A 20,376-nucleotide genomic window follows, 5' to 3' on the forward strand; every position below is an offset into this window, starting at 1 on the left:
AGCCACTGAGCCATCATTCCAGCTCCAACACTCCTTAAGCTTTTCTTCCTAATAAGTGCCCATGACACTTGGGGCTCTGAGATCTCTTCTCATTCATGGTAATCTTATTTTTCTTAGTAAGAGGTGATTATAAAAGAAGGGAATGCTCCTGACTTTAAACTTTACAGTCCCTGAGAGGATGGCCATTTCTGAGTAGTTCACCCTGTTCCTCCTCCATGCCCAAATGAACCCATAGCACTGTCCTCCCTCACAAACCTCTGCCATGTGTGCCAGGTCTGATACCTGGGTGTAGCCATCACTTTCTGGATCCTGGGGACAAGTTCACCAGAAGCACACGGAAGCATATCCTTTGGAGTTCTGTACGCTGCATGTTTGAAACCAACACCCGGCTCAACCACTATATTCTTCGAGTACTCCATGATGGAGTCATCGTCCCCTCTTATTAGATACCACAAACCATTTAGCCTTCTTTAAGAAACCGAAATGACTTCTTCTTTTTTATTTCCTTCAAGGCTCTGAAAACATATCCACTGATTAGTCTCTCCATGTCTGACTCAAACGGTGTAATGGTACCCTTATTGTACCACTATTCTATCTAGAACCTGACCCTACAAAATGAACTCTAGATCATATGAGCTGAATAATGCAGAAAACCCATTCCACAGAGAATTGGTTATCATTTATGTTTTCCAAAACCATCTAAACAAAAAAAAAGTGTTAAAGTAATTTTCTATGTATCAAAAATAAGAAATTGGAAATTGGAACTACTGACTAACAGCAACTAGAATTATAATAGTATAATAACTCTATAGCATTGTGCCTAATGTGAATTTTTAAAATATAAATATATTGTATGGACATGTTTAATAGAACTGGGAAATAGATATAATTATCATTTGTTCACTATCCAGACTTTTCCTTCTGAGCTGATACTTATAGTTGATGGGTTTGCAGTATTTCCTCTAACATATCTCCAGAATGCTCTCAATGGGTGGATGTTACGCAGTCGGAATATAAATGATACAAAAATTAATCCCCCTAGCACTACGGATGTTGCAACAGCAATTAGTGTATGTGCTGGAAAAGGCAACGGTACTTCATCAACATAAATCTGAAAAGAAAAAGCAAAGTGGTTACATTTTCTGGATGCAGTAATGTAAAATACTGGTCATTGTGATACCACAATAAACCACACAGAAGAATTCCACCCAGAATTCTGTGGACATTCAGCATCCTCTACCACCCACACTCTCATTCTTGGCCACAGTCTGGTCAAGCCATACTTGGCACACAAATTCTACCCATGTTTTCATCCTTATCCATAACTTGGATTGACAAGTGCTGTGTCATTTTCTCAGTCATCATCTCATTCCATACTTTATGCATTTACTGTACCTGAAATTCTTCTTCTAAGTTACAAAAGCTGACCCCAGGGACCACAGACACCTTGAAGTGAAACAGTTCAGAGCCCTGTGGAACAAACACAGATGGTCATTATCAACATGTGTGTTCCTTTAAACAAAAGTATTGATGGGAGCCACATTCATAGATGTCATTTATAAGGACTGCCAAGGATTCTGACATGAACATCACATGTAAAATGTAGAGGTATTAAAACAGGAACTCAATGATGTAGTTTTATTTTCATATTGAAAGTAAAATGTAAAACAATTTGGCTTTCATGAACACTTGGAGTTAGCCTTCATATATGTGGTTTTAACATATCTCTGCATTTTCACTGTTTTTCACACTTACCTGTGCTTTATGTATTCCTGTGACCCCAACTTTTGGAAACAGCTTTTCTGCTTCCCTTTAGCCAATTGATCTGACCTATCTCTTAGAAAATAGTCAATTAATGTTCAGCATTCAGATTCCTTTAGAAATAAGACAACCAGGGAATAAAGAAAAGAGAAACCCTTTTATATATCTAAAGCTGCTATTCCCACCAATCACCAACATCTAAACGTTAAGTCTTACTTTAGCATACATGTTTAACTCTAAAGTGTACATGGTAAAAATGAAAATGCTGTCAACTCACCCTTATACTTATGTTGAGACCTAAAGGATTATACACTGGAGTGTTAAGCAGTGGCTCTAAGTAATCCTTCATTTTCTTAACGTTTTCTGGCATATTGTGTTCTGAAATATATGAAATATATTTAAAGCACACTTACATTTTCATATGTTACCTAAAAGTTGTTATAGATAGTAAGGAACAATGAAATTTTCTATTGTGTAATATGGTGATATTTTATTTGGGCTGAAATGTGATTTTATTTGTATGTTAAATAATAAAGTTGCCTGGGGGGCAGAGCTAATAGCAATCATTTAGCAGAAGTCTGGCAGTGGTAGCACACGCCCTTAATCTGATCACATGGCAGGCAGAGTCTGTGTATTCAAGGACATAGCCTGTTTGGTGACATAGGCCTTTAATCCAAGTACTAACCATAGAGACCTGGAGGTCTGTATAGACAGGCAGTGAAGAAGTCATGTGGTTGGGTTTAGAACCAATGAGAAGGTAGAACAGAAAGTCAATAAAAAAAATACAGACACACAGGAAGTAGCTCTCTTTTCTCATGGGAAGGATGGCAGCAGCTGGTAAGCTTAAGGCTATTTGCTAGTGTTCTGACCTCTTGGGCTTTTAACTCTTTATTTGGCTCTGTGTTTCTTATTTAATAAGACTGTTTAGTATTATATCTACAGTGTCACATTGCAAAGGTAACTCAAACTCTTAATTTTGGCTGACTTTGTAAGTACCTTTAGAGTTGCGTTTTACTAAAGAATACTTTAATATAGGCTTAAGCAGAAGAGCTAAGAGAGAAAAAGAGACACTCAAAAGAAAGCAAACTGTATACCCCAGAGCATGGATATGTACATCTCAAAGAGTTACAGAAAATAAGACACACCCAAGTGTGGGTATGGGCTCAAGGGAGAATTTCCTATTTTCATTTATAAAAAGTGTCTGGTACTTAGAGGCTAGAGAGATGGTTGAGCGGTTAAGAGCATAGGCTGCTCTTGTAGAGGACCTGGGTTTGATTCCCAGCAGCCATGTAGCAACTCACAATCATCTGTGACTCCAGTTCTAGACGGCCTCTTCTGGCCTCTGAGTGTACTAGGCATGCAAGTGATGCACAGACATGTAGCAAAAACACCCATATGCAGAAAAAAAATAATAAATTTTCTGGTACTGGGGATTGAACCCCAGTGCCTTGTTCACACTAGACAAGCACTCTACCACCAAAGTACATCCTTACTTCTCTTCAGGGAGATTAGACTGACTGCCTCCCATTGCTCCAGTGCCCTCCTCAAGAAAGGAGAGAGTGCCTGACTACCTAGCTGCATCCTGAGTTCCTTCTAGCCTCTGACTCATGAGAAACCAATCCTGACATGTCATGGTTTGTGTTTTTCATAGTGGTAGGCAAATGATTTTACTAAGATGGCGGTGCAGTTGCACCATAGGATTGCTTAAGGGTTCTCCAGGAGAAGTAAGCAGCTCTTCACACCTACCTTGTCATTCTTTCTAAACCAGTGAATCGATGTAGGTATTATAAATCCTCGGGGTATAATGTTGAGAGGAGCTAACGTGAATAACTGAAGCCCTGACTGTCTCCTTAGCTAATTTCCATTGGGAATATTCTCACCATGACTAACTTAATAGTTTCAGAGTCAGCTTGTAAAATGCTTCCAAATTTAAAAGTCAATGCTCCAAACCTGGTAAGAGCCACCAGGATACCACAGAAACTGTAAATATTAATCATGGAATATGGGAGCTTTACTTTCTTTCCTGGAGTTTTCACTTCAAGAAGGTATTAAATTTGCAGACAAACTTTTCTGAAGAGAATGGAGAAAGAGTGGATGGTGGGGAAGAGGTGATCATGTGAGGAGCGACTGAGAGGAGAGGAGGGATGGGAAACCATGATGAGGCTGGGGAAAAGAGAAAAAGAATAAAAATGAAATCTATCAGAGTAAGACTCACTGACTACCAAATGTCTGCAAACTCAGTGATACAGTGATGACTAATCAAAACTCCAATTAACTTCATCTACCCACTTCACCAGACCTATCTGCCACCTCCCTGTCTTACTGTGGGACAACAATGGCTGCCAACATTCTAGGCAAGCATTCTACCACTGAGCTACAGGCCCAGCTCTTACATATCTGTCTGTCTGTGTGCCTGTCTGTCTATCTATCTATCTATCTATCTATCTATCTATCTATCTATCTATCTATCTACCTATCTATCTATCTATCTATCTATCTATCTATCTATCTATCTATCTACCTATCTATCTATCTATCTATCTATCTATCTATCTATCTATCTATCTATCACCTGAAAATATTCACACATGAATAAGCACAAAATATATAACTAAATGTATTTTGAGGTAAAACAGAATTTAAGTAAATTTCCTTTTGTATTGTAAAATATGTCTGTCTCTTTTCAGCTCTTTACCATAAAAAGCCACACTTTCTTTCTTCTTTTTGGGACACTGTCTCATGTAGCCCAGGTTGGTCCCATCTCACTATAAAACGGAAACTGTCCTTGAATGCCTGCCTTTACCTACCAGGTACTGGGATTACCACTGCATAGTACCACATTCAGCTAAAAATCATAGTCACCAAAGTTCCCTTAAATAATTAGAAATATCCTACAGGATATCTGACAATACCTAGAACATTTAGATAACTGTTGTCATAGTGAATAATAAAGACACTCAACTGGTACACAGCACAAACCTCATCATTGTTGCTACGAATCCACAACAGGACTTTCAGATTCATTTTGTGCTACAAATTATTTGTTAGATATTTATTTTTTTAATTTATTTGATTTTATTTTATGTGCATTGGTCTGAAGGTTTCATATCCCCTGGAACTGGTGTTATAGACAGTTGTGAGCTGCCATGTGGGTGTTGGGAATTGAACCCAGGTCCTCTGGAAGCACAGCCAGTGCTTTTAACCACTGAGCCACCTCTCCTGTCTCCATATTTGTAATTATGTTTGTATGTGGGTATGTACAGGCTCCTGCAGATATATAGGCATAGGGTGCACTGGAACTGGAGTTACAGTTATGTGATCTGCTTGACATAGGTCCTCTGCAAGAGCATTATACTCTTTTAAGCACTGAGTATCTCTTCAGCCCTGCAGTTCAAATAAAAAAATCTGGCCGTATACCACTGAATCCAGGATACTGGAAGTGTTGAGAACATAAAAGGAAATGACAGAGGTAAATGTCAACATGCCAATGATTCAAATCCTTTTCCACAAAACTCCTGGCTATTTTCCCTGTGAACAGGCTTTGCAATCCACTCATTTAAAAGCGCACTAATGATATAATGGCTTGTGAGATAAGCATAGGAGACAGAAAACCATACTTAGTTGCCAGTTTTGCCTCATATTCACTTCAGTCATGGTAACCAAATATGGAGGTTCCACGGCAAATTTTTCTTTTTCAGTGAAAATTTCCAAAGCAACTGGGTATTGTGTGACTGGAAACTTGAAACGATGAACCTAAAATACAAATTCCATGAATGCATATGAGTCGGGAGAACTCAATACTATTATTCCTCATCAAGTAGTGAATGGCATTTTCATAGAATCTTGTCTATTCTAAGAGGAGTGTTTCTTAGAGTCTCTGTCTTTCGGGCATGAAAACAGTCTACCACAACACAATCCATACATTCCAAGGCAGCAAACATGGTAATGAGAGTCACAACTTTTAGAAACAATGTTTATAAAGTAAGTATAAAAAATGATAGGTGTAATTATGGAATTTTCCTAATGTGTATATATATATATATATGTTTATTATATATATTTATTATGGAATAAATAAAGTCATTATACTTTAGGTGTTTTTTTTTTTTCACTCCTCTTCAGGTCCCCTTCTTCTCTCCAGACAGACTTCTCTTCTGCTTTTTCTTTATTTTTCCAGACAGGGTTTGTCTGTGTAGCCTTGGCTGTCCTGGAACTCATTCTGTAGACCAGGCTGGCCTCAAACTCACAGATATCCACCTCTCTCTGCCTCTAGAGCGCTAGGATTAAAGGTGTGTGCCTCCACCACCTGACTTCTCCTCTGCTTTTAGGTCACATAAATTCTCTTAAACACCCCATTTAAGATCTCTTCCTCCTCTTGTGCGGTCTCTTTTCTACTTTCTACTCCCCCAATATAAATTTAAGTGTGGAGTCTTTGTATGAGGAAAAACATAGCACTTCTCTTCTAAGCGGGACTTACCTTACTTAACATAATGATTTCCAGTACTAGCCATCTTCCTGCAAATGTCATGATTTAATGTTTCTTTATAACTGAAAAATACACTTGTACAACATTGTAGCTGGAAGGTTTCTCCGGTCCTGCCTGGTCTGCGGTTCCACAGTCACTTATAAAGTAATTACTCAGAGGCTTAATATTAATTAATTGCTAGTAGGTCTTATATCTTAAATTAACCCATTTCTACTAATCTATATTTTGCCACATGTTCTGTGGCTTTACTGGTCTGCTGGCATCTTGCTCCTTGGGTGGCTGGCTAGCATGTCCCCATTCCATCTTTGTCTTCCTGTCTCTCTCCTTGGATTTCCCACCTACCTCTAAACTGCCTTGCCATAGGCCAAAACAGCTTTATTTATTAGCCAATAGGAGCAACACATATTCACAGCATTCAGAAACACATTCCATAGCACAACATATTGTTTATCCATGTGTCAATGTTTTCATTTCTTAGTTATTGAGTATTGCAGTAATAGACATGTATATGCATGCATCTCTGGTGGTATAGTGACTAAGTTCTTTGGGTGTCTATCCAGGTGTGGTACATCTGGGTCACACAGTTCTTAAAAATTACATTAAGTTAATTGATTACTATTATTATTATTAATTGTGTGTGTATGCATGTGTGTGCAAGTGCCCAAGTGCTCAAGTATCATAGAATGCATGTGAAGGTCAGAGGGTAACTTGGAGAAGTAAATCTTTCTTTCTACCAGGTGGATCCCACAGACTGAACTCAGCTTGTCAGTCGTGGTGACAAACGCAACAGATACCCGTGTCCACTGAGCTACCTCATCAGTACTGATTTTAATATAAACTGAGATGAGGCATTATGGTCTCTTCATCGCTGCTCTTTATGCTTAAGATGCCTGTGGCTATTCAAGAGTGTTTGAGCTTACCTATGGATTTTTTGATTGTTTCCTACTTCTGTAAAGAACATCACTGGATTCTGATGGGGATCACATTGAATTTGTAGACTGCTTTGGGTAAGAGTCATTTCACAACATGAATCACATCAGTTCATGAGCATGGGAGACACTTCCATCTTCTGGTGTCTTCTTTAGTTTCAGTCTTCATTGTCTTATAAGTTTTTAATTAAGAGCTCTTTTATTTTTTAGGTTAAGTGTCCTTTCTTCCATCTTTCCTTCCTTCCTTTCTCCCTCCCTCCCTTCCTCCTTTCATCCCTCCCCCTTCTTTGTTTCTTCAGATACTATAAATAGGACTTTTTTCTCAGAAAGCTTATTATTGGTATAATAAACCAGAACTGCAATGTGAAAGCTTATCTCAAACAAAACAAAACATCTTTGTGTGTTCATATGTATATGTGTTTGTGTATTTGTGCACTTGTGTGCAGGTGTCTCTGTGTGGATGGCAGGAGTCAATGTCTAGTGTTATCCACAAACACTGCCCATATTATTTTTGGAGGAAGGGTCTCTGATTGAACCTGGGCCTCAGTGATTTGGTTAGACTAGCTGGCCAGCAAGGCTCTGGGATCCTTGTGCATCTGTCTTGCCAGGTAAGTACCCTCATGCCTAGGACTTTCTTAAGAGGGTGCTTGCAAGGAAAAGTTTATTGACCTAGACACCTCCTAGACCATCCCCCATTATATTCATTTATTTGAGACAGGTTCTCTCTATGTAGTTCTAGATAGCCTGGGACTTGTTACATAGACCACACTGGCCTCAGACTCTCAGAAAAATGCCTGCCTCTGCCTCCTAAGTGTAGAGATTAAAGGCATGTACCAAGAACCCAAGACTTTGTACATGTTAAACAGGCACTCTGCCATTGAGCTAAATCTCAGTCTTCCTCACCCTCTTTAAAGATGCATACAGTCTTATATAGACAAGGCTAGTCTTGAACTTGCTATGTAGCCAAGGCTGGCCTTGAACTCTTGATCCTCCTGTTTCCATTTCCCTAGAGCTGAGTATACAGGCATCAGTCACCAATGACTGGATTTGATCAGCTGTCACTTGAGGGTTCAATTTCCAATACCACTTTTAGATGAGACTTCTGTCCCCTCCTCCCTGCCACGAAGCCATAGTTGGAACTGCATGTGACTTGGCTTCTTTACATTGTGTCTCTCACTCATCTTTTTCTTGGTAGTTTTCAGGTGTGCTTTGTGAATTTTTAGAACTTTTTTTGTTTTTCTCTTTGTCTAGTATTTAGTCTTAGTCTAGTATTTCTCTTGCTGACTCTTCCCCTTCACTAGGCCACACAGAGGTATTTTCTAGTCTGTCATCTCATGTAGAAATCCCCCAAAAAACTTTTTTCGAAGCGAGATCTTTTAAGACAGGATCTTGCAATGTAGTCTAGGCTGGACTGTAGCTCACTAGGTAGCCTTTGCAGGCCTCAAACTCATAGCAATCTCCCTTCTCAGATTCCCAGGTGCTGAGACTACAGGTGTGTGCCATCAAATATGTTGAAACTCACAACTTTTGTTTTCCTTTTTCACAGTGATTATTATGAAGAAACTTGAACTATTTTGGCTAAATCGTATCCTATGTGGCCCTCAATCAATGGAGTCTTTCCTGTCTCTTTTATACCTTACCCCATGTCTCTACTTGTCACACTCTCTCACACATACTTGGTAACTCAGGCTCTGGATTCAGCATTCAAACCCAGCTTTGGTGCCTGTTAACAGTATGGTTTACCTGAAGAATGTATAAGGGAAATGTAGTACATTTACACAATGGAGTATTACTCAGATGTAAAAAAAACAATGTCCTGACCCATCTCTGCCCCAGTTGCCAGCCAGCAGAGAAAACTCCTGTGGCCAGGCCCCCCACCAAAACCCCCCAGTGGACCCTTGGAGCTACAAGACCTACACCCTACCCCAACACCCATCTGCCTGCTACCTAGTAACTTCTTGAGATAAGGAATCCACCAGCTCTCATTGTTCCAAGAGGTGAGTGACTCTTCTCTTACCCAAAGATTCCTGCCTCTAGGACCCAGGCCCTGGGACACAGCCAGTCCCCAGGAATCCCCAACCATCTCTGCCTGAGTTGTCAGCCAGCAAGGAAGATTCCTTCAGGCAGACTTCCCCACCAAAATCCCCCATTGAACCAAGCAATCTACCAGACCCATGCCCTACCTCAATACCCATCCCCCTGAGACACCAGTGGCTTATTGAGACACAGAATCTACCAGTTCTCATTGAACCAAGAGAGGCTTCCTCAGACACAGATCCACCAGCTCTGACTGGACCAAGAGCCTTGATAAGACCAAGAGCAGCTCCCTGAGTCACAGAATCAGCTAGCGTGGACTGGACCAAGAGCATCTCTCTGAGATACAGAATCTGCTAGCTCCAATTAGACCAAGAGCTAAGATTGGTCCCAGAGGGGCCCCCTGAGACACAGACACAGCAAGCACAGAGTGGACCAATAGCAGCTCGCTCAGACACAGGCACCTCTTACACCTATTAGAGGAAGAGATGGGTAGACATCAGTGCAAAAATACATACAACAATATAAAGAACAATATAGCATCACCAGAACCTAGTCCTTCTACAATAGCAAGACCTGAATATCACAATGTAGAAAAGGAGAAGAAAGTGACCTTAAAAATAACTTCATGAAGATGCTAGAGGCCTTTAAAGCAGAAATGAAAAATTTCCTTAAAGAAATTGAGGGAAAGAAAAACAAAAATTGGAAGAAATCAATAAAGAAACTGAGGAAAAGACGAATAACAAATTGGAAGAAATCAATAAATCCCGTAAAGAAAGCAAAGAAAACCATGAAAAACCAATTAAACATGTGAAGGAAACATTTCAAGAACTGAAAAGTGAAAAAGAAACAATGAAGAAGACACAAACAGAGGGAATGCTGGAAATAGAAAATCTGAGTAAATGAACAGGAAACACAGATGCAAGCATAACCAACAGAATACAAGAGATGGAAGAAAGAATCTCTGGTGTAGAGGATACAATAGAGGAAATAGATTTGTCAGTCCAAGAAAACAACAAAGCCAAATAAGTCACAACACAAAATGTCCAGGAAATCTGGGCAACCATGAAAAGGCCAAATCTAAGAATAATAGGGATAGAAGAAGGAGAAGAATATCTACTCGAAGGCACAGAAAATATATTTAAGAAATCATACAAGAAAACTTTCCCAACTTAAAGAAATACCTATGAAGACACAAGAAGCTTATAGAACTACAAACAGACTAGACCCTAAAAGAGTCCCCTCGCCACAAAATAATTAAACCACTAAACACACAGAATAAAGAATATTAAGAGCAGCAAAGGAAAAATGTCAAGTGACTTATAAAGTCAGACCCGTCAGAATAACACCCAACTTCTCAATGGAGACTTTGAAAGCCAGAAGGTCCTGGACAGATGTAATGCAGACACTAAGAGACCATGGAGGCCAGCCTAGACTAATATACCCAGGAAAATCACCATAGACAGAGTGAACAAGACATCCCAAGACAAAACCATTTAAACAATACCTATCTATAAATCCAGCCCTATAGAAAGAACTAGAAGGAAAAATCCAAACTAAGGAAGTCAGATGCACCCACGAAAACACAGGCAATAGATAACCCCACTGTGGTGGTATTGTGTTCCCCAAAATATTGTGCACCCTAATAAACTTATCTGGGGTCAGAGACAGAACAGCCACAATATTAAACATAGAAATTAGGCAGTGGTAGCACACGCCTTTAATCCTAGCATTCCAGAGGCAGAAATTCATGTGTTCAAGGATACAGCCAAGCATGGTGACTCACACCTTTAATCCCAGAAAGCAAGCCTTTAATCCCGGGGAGTGATGGTAGAAAGCAGAAAGGTATATAAGGTGTGAGGGCTAGAAACTAGAAGCATTTGGCTGGTTAAGCTTTTAGGTTTTGAGCAGCACAGTTCAGCCATAACCATTTGAATATGAGGACACAGAGGCTTCCAGTCTGAGGAAACAAGATCAGCCGAGAAGTTGGCCAGGTGAGGTTAGCTGTGGCTTGTTCTGTCTCTCTGACCATCCAGCATTTCACCCCAATAACTGGCCCCGGGTTTGATTTTATTAATAAGAACTTTTAAGATTCATGCTACACCCCACAACAGTAAATCCCAAAGAGGAGAAGTACAAGAACTCTACCACCAAAAGATAACAGGAATTAACAATCACTGGTCATTAATAACCCTTAATATCAAGGGACTTGATTTACCTATAAAAACACACAGGATAACAGAATGGATATGAAATCAGGACCCATCCTTCTGCTGCATACAAGAAACACACCTCAACCTAAAGACAGACACTAACTCAGAGAAAAAGGCTGGGAAAAAACTTTCCAATCAAATGGACTTAAGAAGCAAGCTAGTAGCTGGGCGGTGGTGGTGCACGCCTTTAATCCCAGCACTTGGAAGGCAGAGACAAGCGGATCTTTGTGAGTTCGAGGCCAGCCTGGTCTACAGAGTGAGATCCAGGAAGGGTCCAAAGCTACACAGAGATACCCTGTCTCAAAATAAATAAATAAATAAATAAAAATAAAAAAAGAAGCAAGCTGGTGTAGCTATCCTAATATCTAACAAAATAGACTTCAAACTAAAGTCAATTAAAAGAAATAGGGAAGGACATTACATACTCATCACAGAAAAGATCTACCAAGATGAAGTTTCAATTCTGAACATTTATGCCCCAAATACAAGAGCACCAAAATATGTAAAAGAAACATTAATAAATATGGTGATATTTTATTTGTGCTGAAATGTAATTTTATTTATGTATTAATAATGTTGCCTGGGGATCAGAGCTAAGAGCAAGCAAGTCATTAATCAGAAGTCTGGTAGTGGTAGCACATGCCCTTAATCTGATCACATGGCAGGCAAAATCTCTGTGTGTTCAAGGACATAGCCAGCATGGTGACACACGTCTTTAATCCCAGTACCAACCATAGAGACCTGGAGGTCTGTATGACAGGCAGTGACAAAGAAGTCATGTAGTTGGGTTTAGAAATAATGAGAAGGCAGAACAGAAAGTCAATAAAAAGACAGGACACAGGAAAAGCTCTCTCAGGAGAAGTGACATCAGCGAGTGGTAAGATAAGGTGGTCTTAGCTCTTGGCTATTGCTCAATCTCTGAGCTTTTAACTCTTTATTTGGCTCTGTGTTTCTTATTTAATAAGACCATTTAGAATTATGTCTACATTTGGCACCCATGTCATAAGAATTCATTAAAAACCGTTGGTGGTTACAGGCCCGGCTCTGCCCAGCTCAGCCCAGCTGGGTCCGGCTTGGCCCCGACTTGGCCAGAGTTTCAGGCCCAAGGCCTGGCCAAAGGTACCTGTCCAGTTGCACTCAGTCAGAGCTGCACTTGATCGTAGCTGCAGTTGAAGCTGCTTGTGGCCAAATCACCAACTCATGTGGTCAGAGCTTAAGGAAGTTGCAGCTCAGGCTTTAATCAGCTCAAGTGGGAGCACGTGACTGGATTTCAGCTTTTAGCTAGAATGCGTGGCTACCCTTCCTTCCTTCCTTTCTCCCTTCCTTTCTTCTTCCTTTCTCCCTTCCTTTCTTCTTTCTTTCTTTCTTTCTTTCTTTCTTTCTTTCTCTCTTGCTCTTTGGATTCCCATCTCAGACACTAGGTAGCTGTTTTGAAATTCCCTGAGATTTCTACTGTTCTACACAGACTTGGTAAGTCAATTAAGATAGCAGATATTTTAAAAGGAAAAAACTACTTAAAAGAGAAAATTTTTTTCCACATTAAAAAAATGGGTATTATTTGTACATTAGAAGGAATTGGTCTTTATTTGATAAAACATTAGGCAGTCTGAAAATGGAACATTTATATGAGAAGAATAATGTTGATGGGATATATATTACACCAATTATGCATATTATTACTTTCCTTATTCTTATTTTACTATTTAAAAAGATAGTCAATTTAAGTGGCAGGATAAAAGCTTTAGAAAAACCTGTTAAAATGAATTATAGAGAAATTCAGACTCAGACAGAAGAATTTAATGGTGAAATTATATTACATGGTTGGATTATAAGGTTATAGAAAGAAAGCCTGTTTTCAAACAATCAAACTTAATTTATGCAGTAACCATACAGCAGCTACCTGGTCAAGTGAATGCACAAAATAATTGGACTCCCATTGAAATGTTAGATTTAAGAAGGTTTAAGGAGGCAATAGTATCTTATGGCATGTATTCCCCATTTGTAAAGCAAATGTTAAACTACTGGTCAGCTTGTAATAAGATTATTCCACAGGACTGGAAAGAGCTGGTAAATGTTCTCCTAGAACCCGGGGCACAGCTGCAGTGGCAAATGTGGTTCAGAGATGAAGCTAAAACCATAGAAAGTCAGTGGAGGGCTAGAGGTGTGGAAATCTCCCAGGATCAGCTTGTTGGAGAAGGCCAAAATGCTGCAATACAAAGACAGTGTTTATATGATAACCAAACCCTAATTCTATGTCAAATGGCAGCCTTGAATGCATGGGACAGAATTGAGGAAGCAGGAAAGAAAACTGAGTCATTCACAAAAGTTATACAGGGCCCAAAAGAATCCTTCATGGGTTTCTTAACAAAGACTGACTTCAGCAGTAAATAGAATGGTCCCGAATTCAGAATTTAGCCAGATAATACTTGAATCTTTGGCTTTTGAGAACTTGAATGCAGCATGCAAGAGAATAATCAGCCATTATAGGCAAGAGTTGAACCCTTGGAAGTTTGGATTAAAGACACGTTTAATGTTGAGGCTCATGACCACGATGATATGTGGATAGGAGAAGCAATTTCAAGAGGTTTGAAGAATGTCAGATGTTTTGGATGTGGAAATCAAGGACATTTGAAAACAGACTGTAAACATAGCATTCCTAGAAACAATGTTTCTCCAAGGAACAATGGCAACAGAATGCCCCTTCCTTCTGGAATATGCAGAAAGTTTGGTAAAGGTAAACACTGGACCAATGAATGTAGATCAATAAGGGACAGACAAGGAAATCCTTTGCCTCAGTCTTCAGGAAACTCCCAGAGGGGCCTCAGGCAGGCCCCCACAGCAAATCCAGTTCAGACCTTTCCTGCAGTCATAGAAGAAACTTCTACTTAGAGCAATTAAATAACCAAATGCCTATTGGAATAAACAAGGCTGCTTGGGGTGATGGAACAGCTGAGACAGAGAGAACAGAAAATTCAGTAGAAAGTATAAAGAAATTTTTTTGGCAAACTTCTATAAATGAACAAATACCAAAATTAACAATAAGAATAAATGATGATCCCAGGAAGTGGTGGCAGAAAGCAGAAAGGTATATAAGGCATGAAGACCAGGAACTAGCCTGGTTAAGCTTCAGGCTTTCGAGAAGCACAGTTCAGCTGAGGTCCATTTGGATGAGGACTTAGAAGCTTCCAGTCTGAGGAAACAGGATCAGCTGAGGAATTGGCAAGGTGAGGTAGCTGTGGCTTGTTCTGCTTCTCTGATCTTCCAGCATTCACCCCAATACCTGGCTCCAAGTTTGTTTTTATTGATAAGAACTTTTAAGATTCATGCTACATCATAATGCTCTATTAACTTTGAATTTTCTCAGTGCTAATGAGAAAGGAACAGCAGCTGCAAAGAGACATTGGATAATAGAAAAAAACTGCAGAAGTAAATTAGCCCATATACTTTAAGGATGTGCTGACCTCAGAATGGAAACCAGGATATGTGTTACTTTGGGGATGAGGTATTGCTTTTGTTTCTATAGGAGAAGATAAGCTGTGGATACCATCAAAACTGATAAAGGTTTGATTTGAACAAGAGAGACCTCTTAATTAGAAGAGGTGATAGTTCATCAACCAGCATGACCATCCAATTGAAACTAACTTATACCATTAATACATGCCTTTTCAATTTATCAGATATAACTTGCCTAAAGGGAACCTTTCCAAAGTTAGTTTTGAGGAAAGGTGTTTGTTTTTGTCTTTTAGGAGAATGAAGGCTAAGGAATCTGAAGAACCCTGGACAAATGAGTCATCTGAAGAAAAAGGACAAATCCTCTAAAAAAAAAAAAGTCTCAAGAAAAAGAGTAAAATGGCCTATAGGTCTATCATCAATAAAATTTCATAAGTCTTCCTAAATGTTTGTTTCTACTCTTCTCTAAAGACATTGAAAACTATTGGTCTTCTTGTAGTCTCAATACAATTAAAAATTAAAGCTGCCTTTGGAGTTGGAGAATGGCTCTCTCCTTCTTTAAACCCAAGCATGTTGCTTAAAAGGAAAATACAAACTCCCTGTATCATGCCAGAAGAAAGAGCCATCTTCTGATATGGGACAGGAGAAAACAAACAAACTACCAAAAATTTAAGGGATTATTCTATTACTATTAATCTCAATTCTTTCATTCTATTCTGATTCTTTAAACTTTTCTTAAAGTATGAATTTTATATCAATTTACAAGATTAATATATTTTAAACTTTGTTAAGATATTAATGGTTATACAGAGTACTAACTAATTGTAGAAAAAAGGCTTCAATTAGCTGTCTATACATGTCTTTGTGTTTGAGTTTTATCAGTGTTCCGCAGGAAATCATGACCAGGCCTAATATCAAATTTGAAGTCTCCAGGAACAAGATGAGGCCCCACAACAACAACAAGTATTCTACCTGGACAATAATAATAGCACTAAGCTGACAAACAACATCTACAGATCAGCTTTGGACTACAAACTACTAAGAGCAATTCTGAGATCCAGTTTCACACAGACTACTTGAATAAAGACTTGAAATAAGTCCTGAACTTTGGCATTATGCACAGACTGGACAACAAAGGATATAGCTACCTTCCTAGAATTTGACAATTAACCCAAAATTTTTCTTTTCAGAATAAAGATACCTTCGCCCATATCCAGCCAGAAGCAATTTTAAGAATACGATGCCCACATTCCCAAAGAGGTGGTGTGGAGCGAGTGGTTTTTTTGGTCTTTTAATGGGTTTTGTGTCTGGGACAATTTTCATTGTTTAGGAAGGTTGGCTAGAAGTTTTTGTTAAGGGTTAGGAAAATGGCTAAGCAAAGGATATTAGATTTAAGGTTCTTGTTAAAAAAAAAAGGGTATATGGAAATCATGGAATAGAGGGTAGATTATTGAATCTACTTGGAAAAATAAAGAGAAGATATAGATATGATATAGATAAAAAGATAGATTTTTGAATCTACTTTTAAAAGACAATGACTAGTTTTAAATACTTTACATTGGATTGGATTTTTGTATATTGTATACAAATTATATATATTGAGATTGATATTGTTAGAAAATGCTATACTTACATTTCTAATCTTGTTCAAGATATTGTACTTATACCATTCAGTTAACAATATAATGCAATTTGCTGATCCTTGAATGTTATTAGTACCAACTCTTAGGATATAAAGGAATGAAAGTTTTTAGTTAGACATTACAATCGAACTTATAGTCATATTAGATAAGTTTTCAAATCAATCTTCAAACCCTTCATAGATCTATAGAATATGGCATGTAAAATGTTTTAATAACTTAGAAATTTTTTCTTTTTTTATGACTATGAGACATGACGGCTCCTGGCAGTACCAATCTACTTCAGAGCAAATATGGGCATTGAAGAAACTGCATATCGAATTAACTTTCACTGTGGCAAAAGTTAGCCACTGGACAACAAAGTATCCTAGAATTGACTGCTGACAAACAGGACAAAATGGACAGACAGGACACGAAACAAAGGACTACTGATTCTTGACAAGACAAGTGTGGTTGTGGCTTTAACAAAAGGCATATTCTGAGGCCAGGACAATATGGCACCATCCCTGAAGTGGCCTTTACAATCCGGAAAAGGTATAGTTCCCCTTTCTTTGAAGGCAGCTGAACTGGCAGTGGACTGATGGCTTCTGATGTGCAGTGCAACAGCAGCTGAAACTGTTATTCTTGAAAGAGTAACTAAGCTGACAGAGTCTAACCTCTCAATGGTAGACTGGCATTTAATAGAGGGATGCGGAGAAGGATGGGATGCTGAGATGAAGCCACACACACAAGCCAAGAACAATGGACAGCTGAATTAAAATAACATCAACAATTTCCAGAATTTAAAATCCTGAATTACGACAGGACACTAGTAGAATTCAGGTGTTTCTGGTACGTGGACTACTGTCACCAAATGTAACGTTGTACTGTTGGCCTTGTATACATTCTACTTCACAAATGAGTCTGTCGGACAAGCAGCCTATAGGCTGAAGATGATGCCCCAACACTGCAGAGGAACCTCAGGTGACTGTCCAGGCAGCTGGATGTTTCTGTCAACTCACAATTTTTTGGAAGCTGCTTGCATGCACTTCCTGTTTTTTTAGGTAATATTATTTCCTTCTTGGGTCTTTGAGGGAGATGAAGATTAGATAGTTATGATTATAGTTATAGTTAGTTAAAGAATAGATAGTTACAGTTATAGTTTTCCTTGTTAAGAATTTTAGAAAAGAAACTCACTAAAGAGGTGTAAGTGTATAAATTTGAAAGACATTATAAAATAGTTCTGTTAGTAATATAAGTTGGGATAGAAAATACATCAGGTACATTTTGGACTTACCAAAAGAGGATAGATAATGGAATTATTTTCTCTGAATTTGTCAAATGCAAATGGACTAGACATTGTTTAGGTATTTATTGCTTGTACATATTGTATATAGTTGTACTTATTGTATATAGTTTTTTATATTAGTTATAACTTTTTTCCTTTTTTTATTAGGATAGAAGTGGGAAATATGGTGATATTTTATTTGTGCTAAAATGTAAATTTATTTATATATTAATAATGTTGCCTGGGGATCAGAGCTAAGAGCAAGTCATTAAGCAGAAGTCTGGTAGTGGTAGCACATGCCCTTAATCTGATCACATGGCAGGCAAAATCTCTGTGTGTTCAAGGACATAGCCAGCATGGTGACACACGTCTTTAATCCCAGTACCAACCATAGAGACCTGGAGGTCTGTATGACAGGCAGTGATGAAGAAGTCATGTTGTAGTTGAGTTTAGAAATAATGAGAAGGCAGAACAGAAAGTCAATAAAAAGACAGGACACAGGAAGAAGATCCCTCTCTCAGGGGAAGGGCAGCAGAGTGTGGTAAGATAAGGTGGTCTTAGCTCTTGGCTACTACTCAATCTTTGGGCTTTTAACTCTTTATTTGGCTCTGTGTTTCTTATTTAATAAGACCATTTAGAATTACATCAACAACTAAAGTTTAAATCACACATCAAACCCTAAACATTAATAGTGGGAGACTTCAACACCACACTCTCACCACTGGATAGATGTGCCAGATCGAAACTTAACAGAGAAATAAGGGACCTAAAAGATGTTATGACTCAAATGGACTCAGTTTTTATCTACAGAACATTGCACCCTAACAAAAAAGAATACACCTCCTTCTCAGCACCCCATGGAACCTTCTCTAAAATTGATCATATACTCAGTCACAAATCTCAAACAGATACAAAAAAATTGGGAAAACTTTCTGTATTCCACCATGATTTAAAGTTAGATTTCAATGACAACACAAATTACAGAAATCCTACAATCTCATGGAAACTGAATAGTACTCAACTGAATGCCAATGGGTCAAGGAAAAAATAAAGAAAGATATTAAAGACTTCCTATAATTCAATGAAAATGAATGTACAACATACCCAAAGTTATGGGACACTGTGAAAGCAGTGCTAAGAGGAAAATTCATAGCACTAAATGCCCACATAAAGAAGTTGGAGAAATCTCACACTAGTGACTTAACAGCACACCTAAAGTTCTAGAACAAAAAGAAGCAAAGTAACCCAGGAGGAATAGAGGCCAGGAAATAATCAAATTGAGAGCTGAAATCAATAAAATAGAAACAAAGAGCACAATACAAAGAATCAATGAAACAAAGAGTTGGTCCTTTGAGAAAATCAACAAGATAGACAAGCCCTTATCCAAACCAACCAAAAGGCAGAGAGAGGCCACTGAATTAACAAAATCAGATTTAAAAATGAGACATAACCACAGACATGGAGGAAATCCAGAGAATCATCAGGCCATACTTCAAACACCTGTACTCTACAAAACTGGAAAAATCTAAAATAAATGAAGAATTTTTTGATAGATTCCACATACCAAAGTTAAATCAAGACCAGATAAACTATTTAAATAGACCAATAACCCCCAAAGAAATAGAAAAAGTCATTAAAATCTCCCAACCAAAAAAAAATGCCCTGGACAAGATGGTTTCAACACAGAATTCTACCAGATTTTCAATGAATAGTTAGTACCAATACTCTTCAAATTCTTCCACACAATAGAAACAGAAGGAATGTTACCTAACTCCTTTTATGAGGCTACAGTTACTCTGATTCCCAAGCCAAATAAACATTGCAACAAGGAAAGAGAATTCTAGACCAATATCCCTCATGAACACTGATGCAAAAATACTCAATAAAATATTGGCAAACCAACTCCAAGTATACATCAAAAAATTATATATTTTGGAGATCAGCCCTTTGTCAGATGTGGGGTAGTCTCCATCCTCGAGATGCAAGGATGGTTCAACATATGAAAGTCTGTCAATGTAATACATCATATAAACAAACTGAGAGAAAAAAAGCTATATGATTATTTCATTAGATGCCAAAAAGGCCTTTGACAAATTCCAACACCTCTTCATGATAAAGGTCTTAGAGATATGAGGGCTACAAGGAACATACCTAAACATAAAAAAGGCAATTTACAGCAAGCCAAAAGCCAACATTATATTAAGTGAAGAGAAATTCAAACAGATTCCACTAAAATCAGGAATAAGACAAGGCTGTCCACTCTCCCCATATTTATTCAATATAGTACTTGAAGTTCTAGCTAGAGCAATATAACAACAAAAGGAGATCATGGGGATCCAAATTGAAGAGGAAGAAGTCAAACTTTCATTATTTGCAGATGATATGATAGTATATATAAGTGACCCTAAAAACTCTACCAGGGAACTCCTACAGTTGATAAACACCTTCAGTATTGTGGCAGGATACAAGCTTAACTAAAAAAAATTCAGTAGCCCTCCTATGTACAAATGATAAATGGGCTTAGAAAGAAGTCAGAGAAACATAACTCTTTAAAACAGCCACAAAATATAAAATACCTTGGGGTAACTCTAACTAA

At 38.3% G+C, this 20,376-nt stretch overlaps 1 protein-coding gene across 1 annotated transcript in view; it reads right to left on the minus strand.

The window, feature by feature from the left end:
• Positions 1-892: 892 nt before the first annotated feature.
• LOC128110627 (cation channel sperm-associated auxiliary subunit beta-like) overlaps positions 893-20,376 on the minus strand; it is a 150,901-nt gene continuing 131,417 nt past the window's right edge. Inside the window, exons 23-26 of the mRNA XM_052738259.1 lie at positions 5,379-5,514; positions 2,039-2,139; positions 1,396-1,470; positions 893-1,111 (exon numbers count right to left, since the gene is read on the minus strand). Of these exons, the coding sequence (XP_052594219.1) occupies positions 893-1,111; positions 1,396-1,470; positions 2,039-2,139; positions 5,379-5,514 (531 nt within the window). The remainder of the gene's footprint in view (positions 1,112-1,395; positions 1,471-2,038; positions 2,140-5,378; positions 5,515-20,376) is intronic.

The sequence above is a fragment of the Peromyscus californicus genome, unplaced genomic scaffold (assembly GCF_007827085.1).
Source record: "Peromyscus californicus insignis strain IS unplaced genomic scaffold, ASM782708v3 Scaffold_15__1_contigs__length_86483966, whole genome shotgun sequence".
NCBI classification, from domain to species: domain Eukaryota; kingdom Metazoa; phylum Chordata; class Mammalia; order Rodentia; family Cricetidae; genus Peromyscus; species Peromyscus californicus.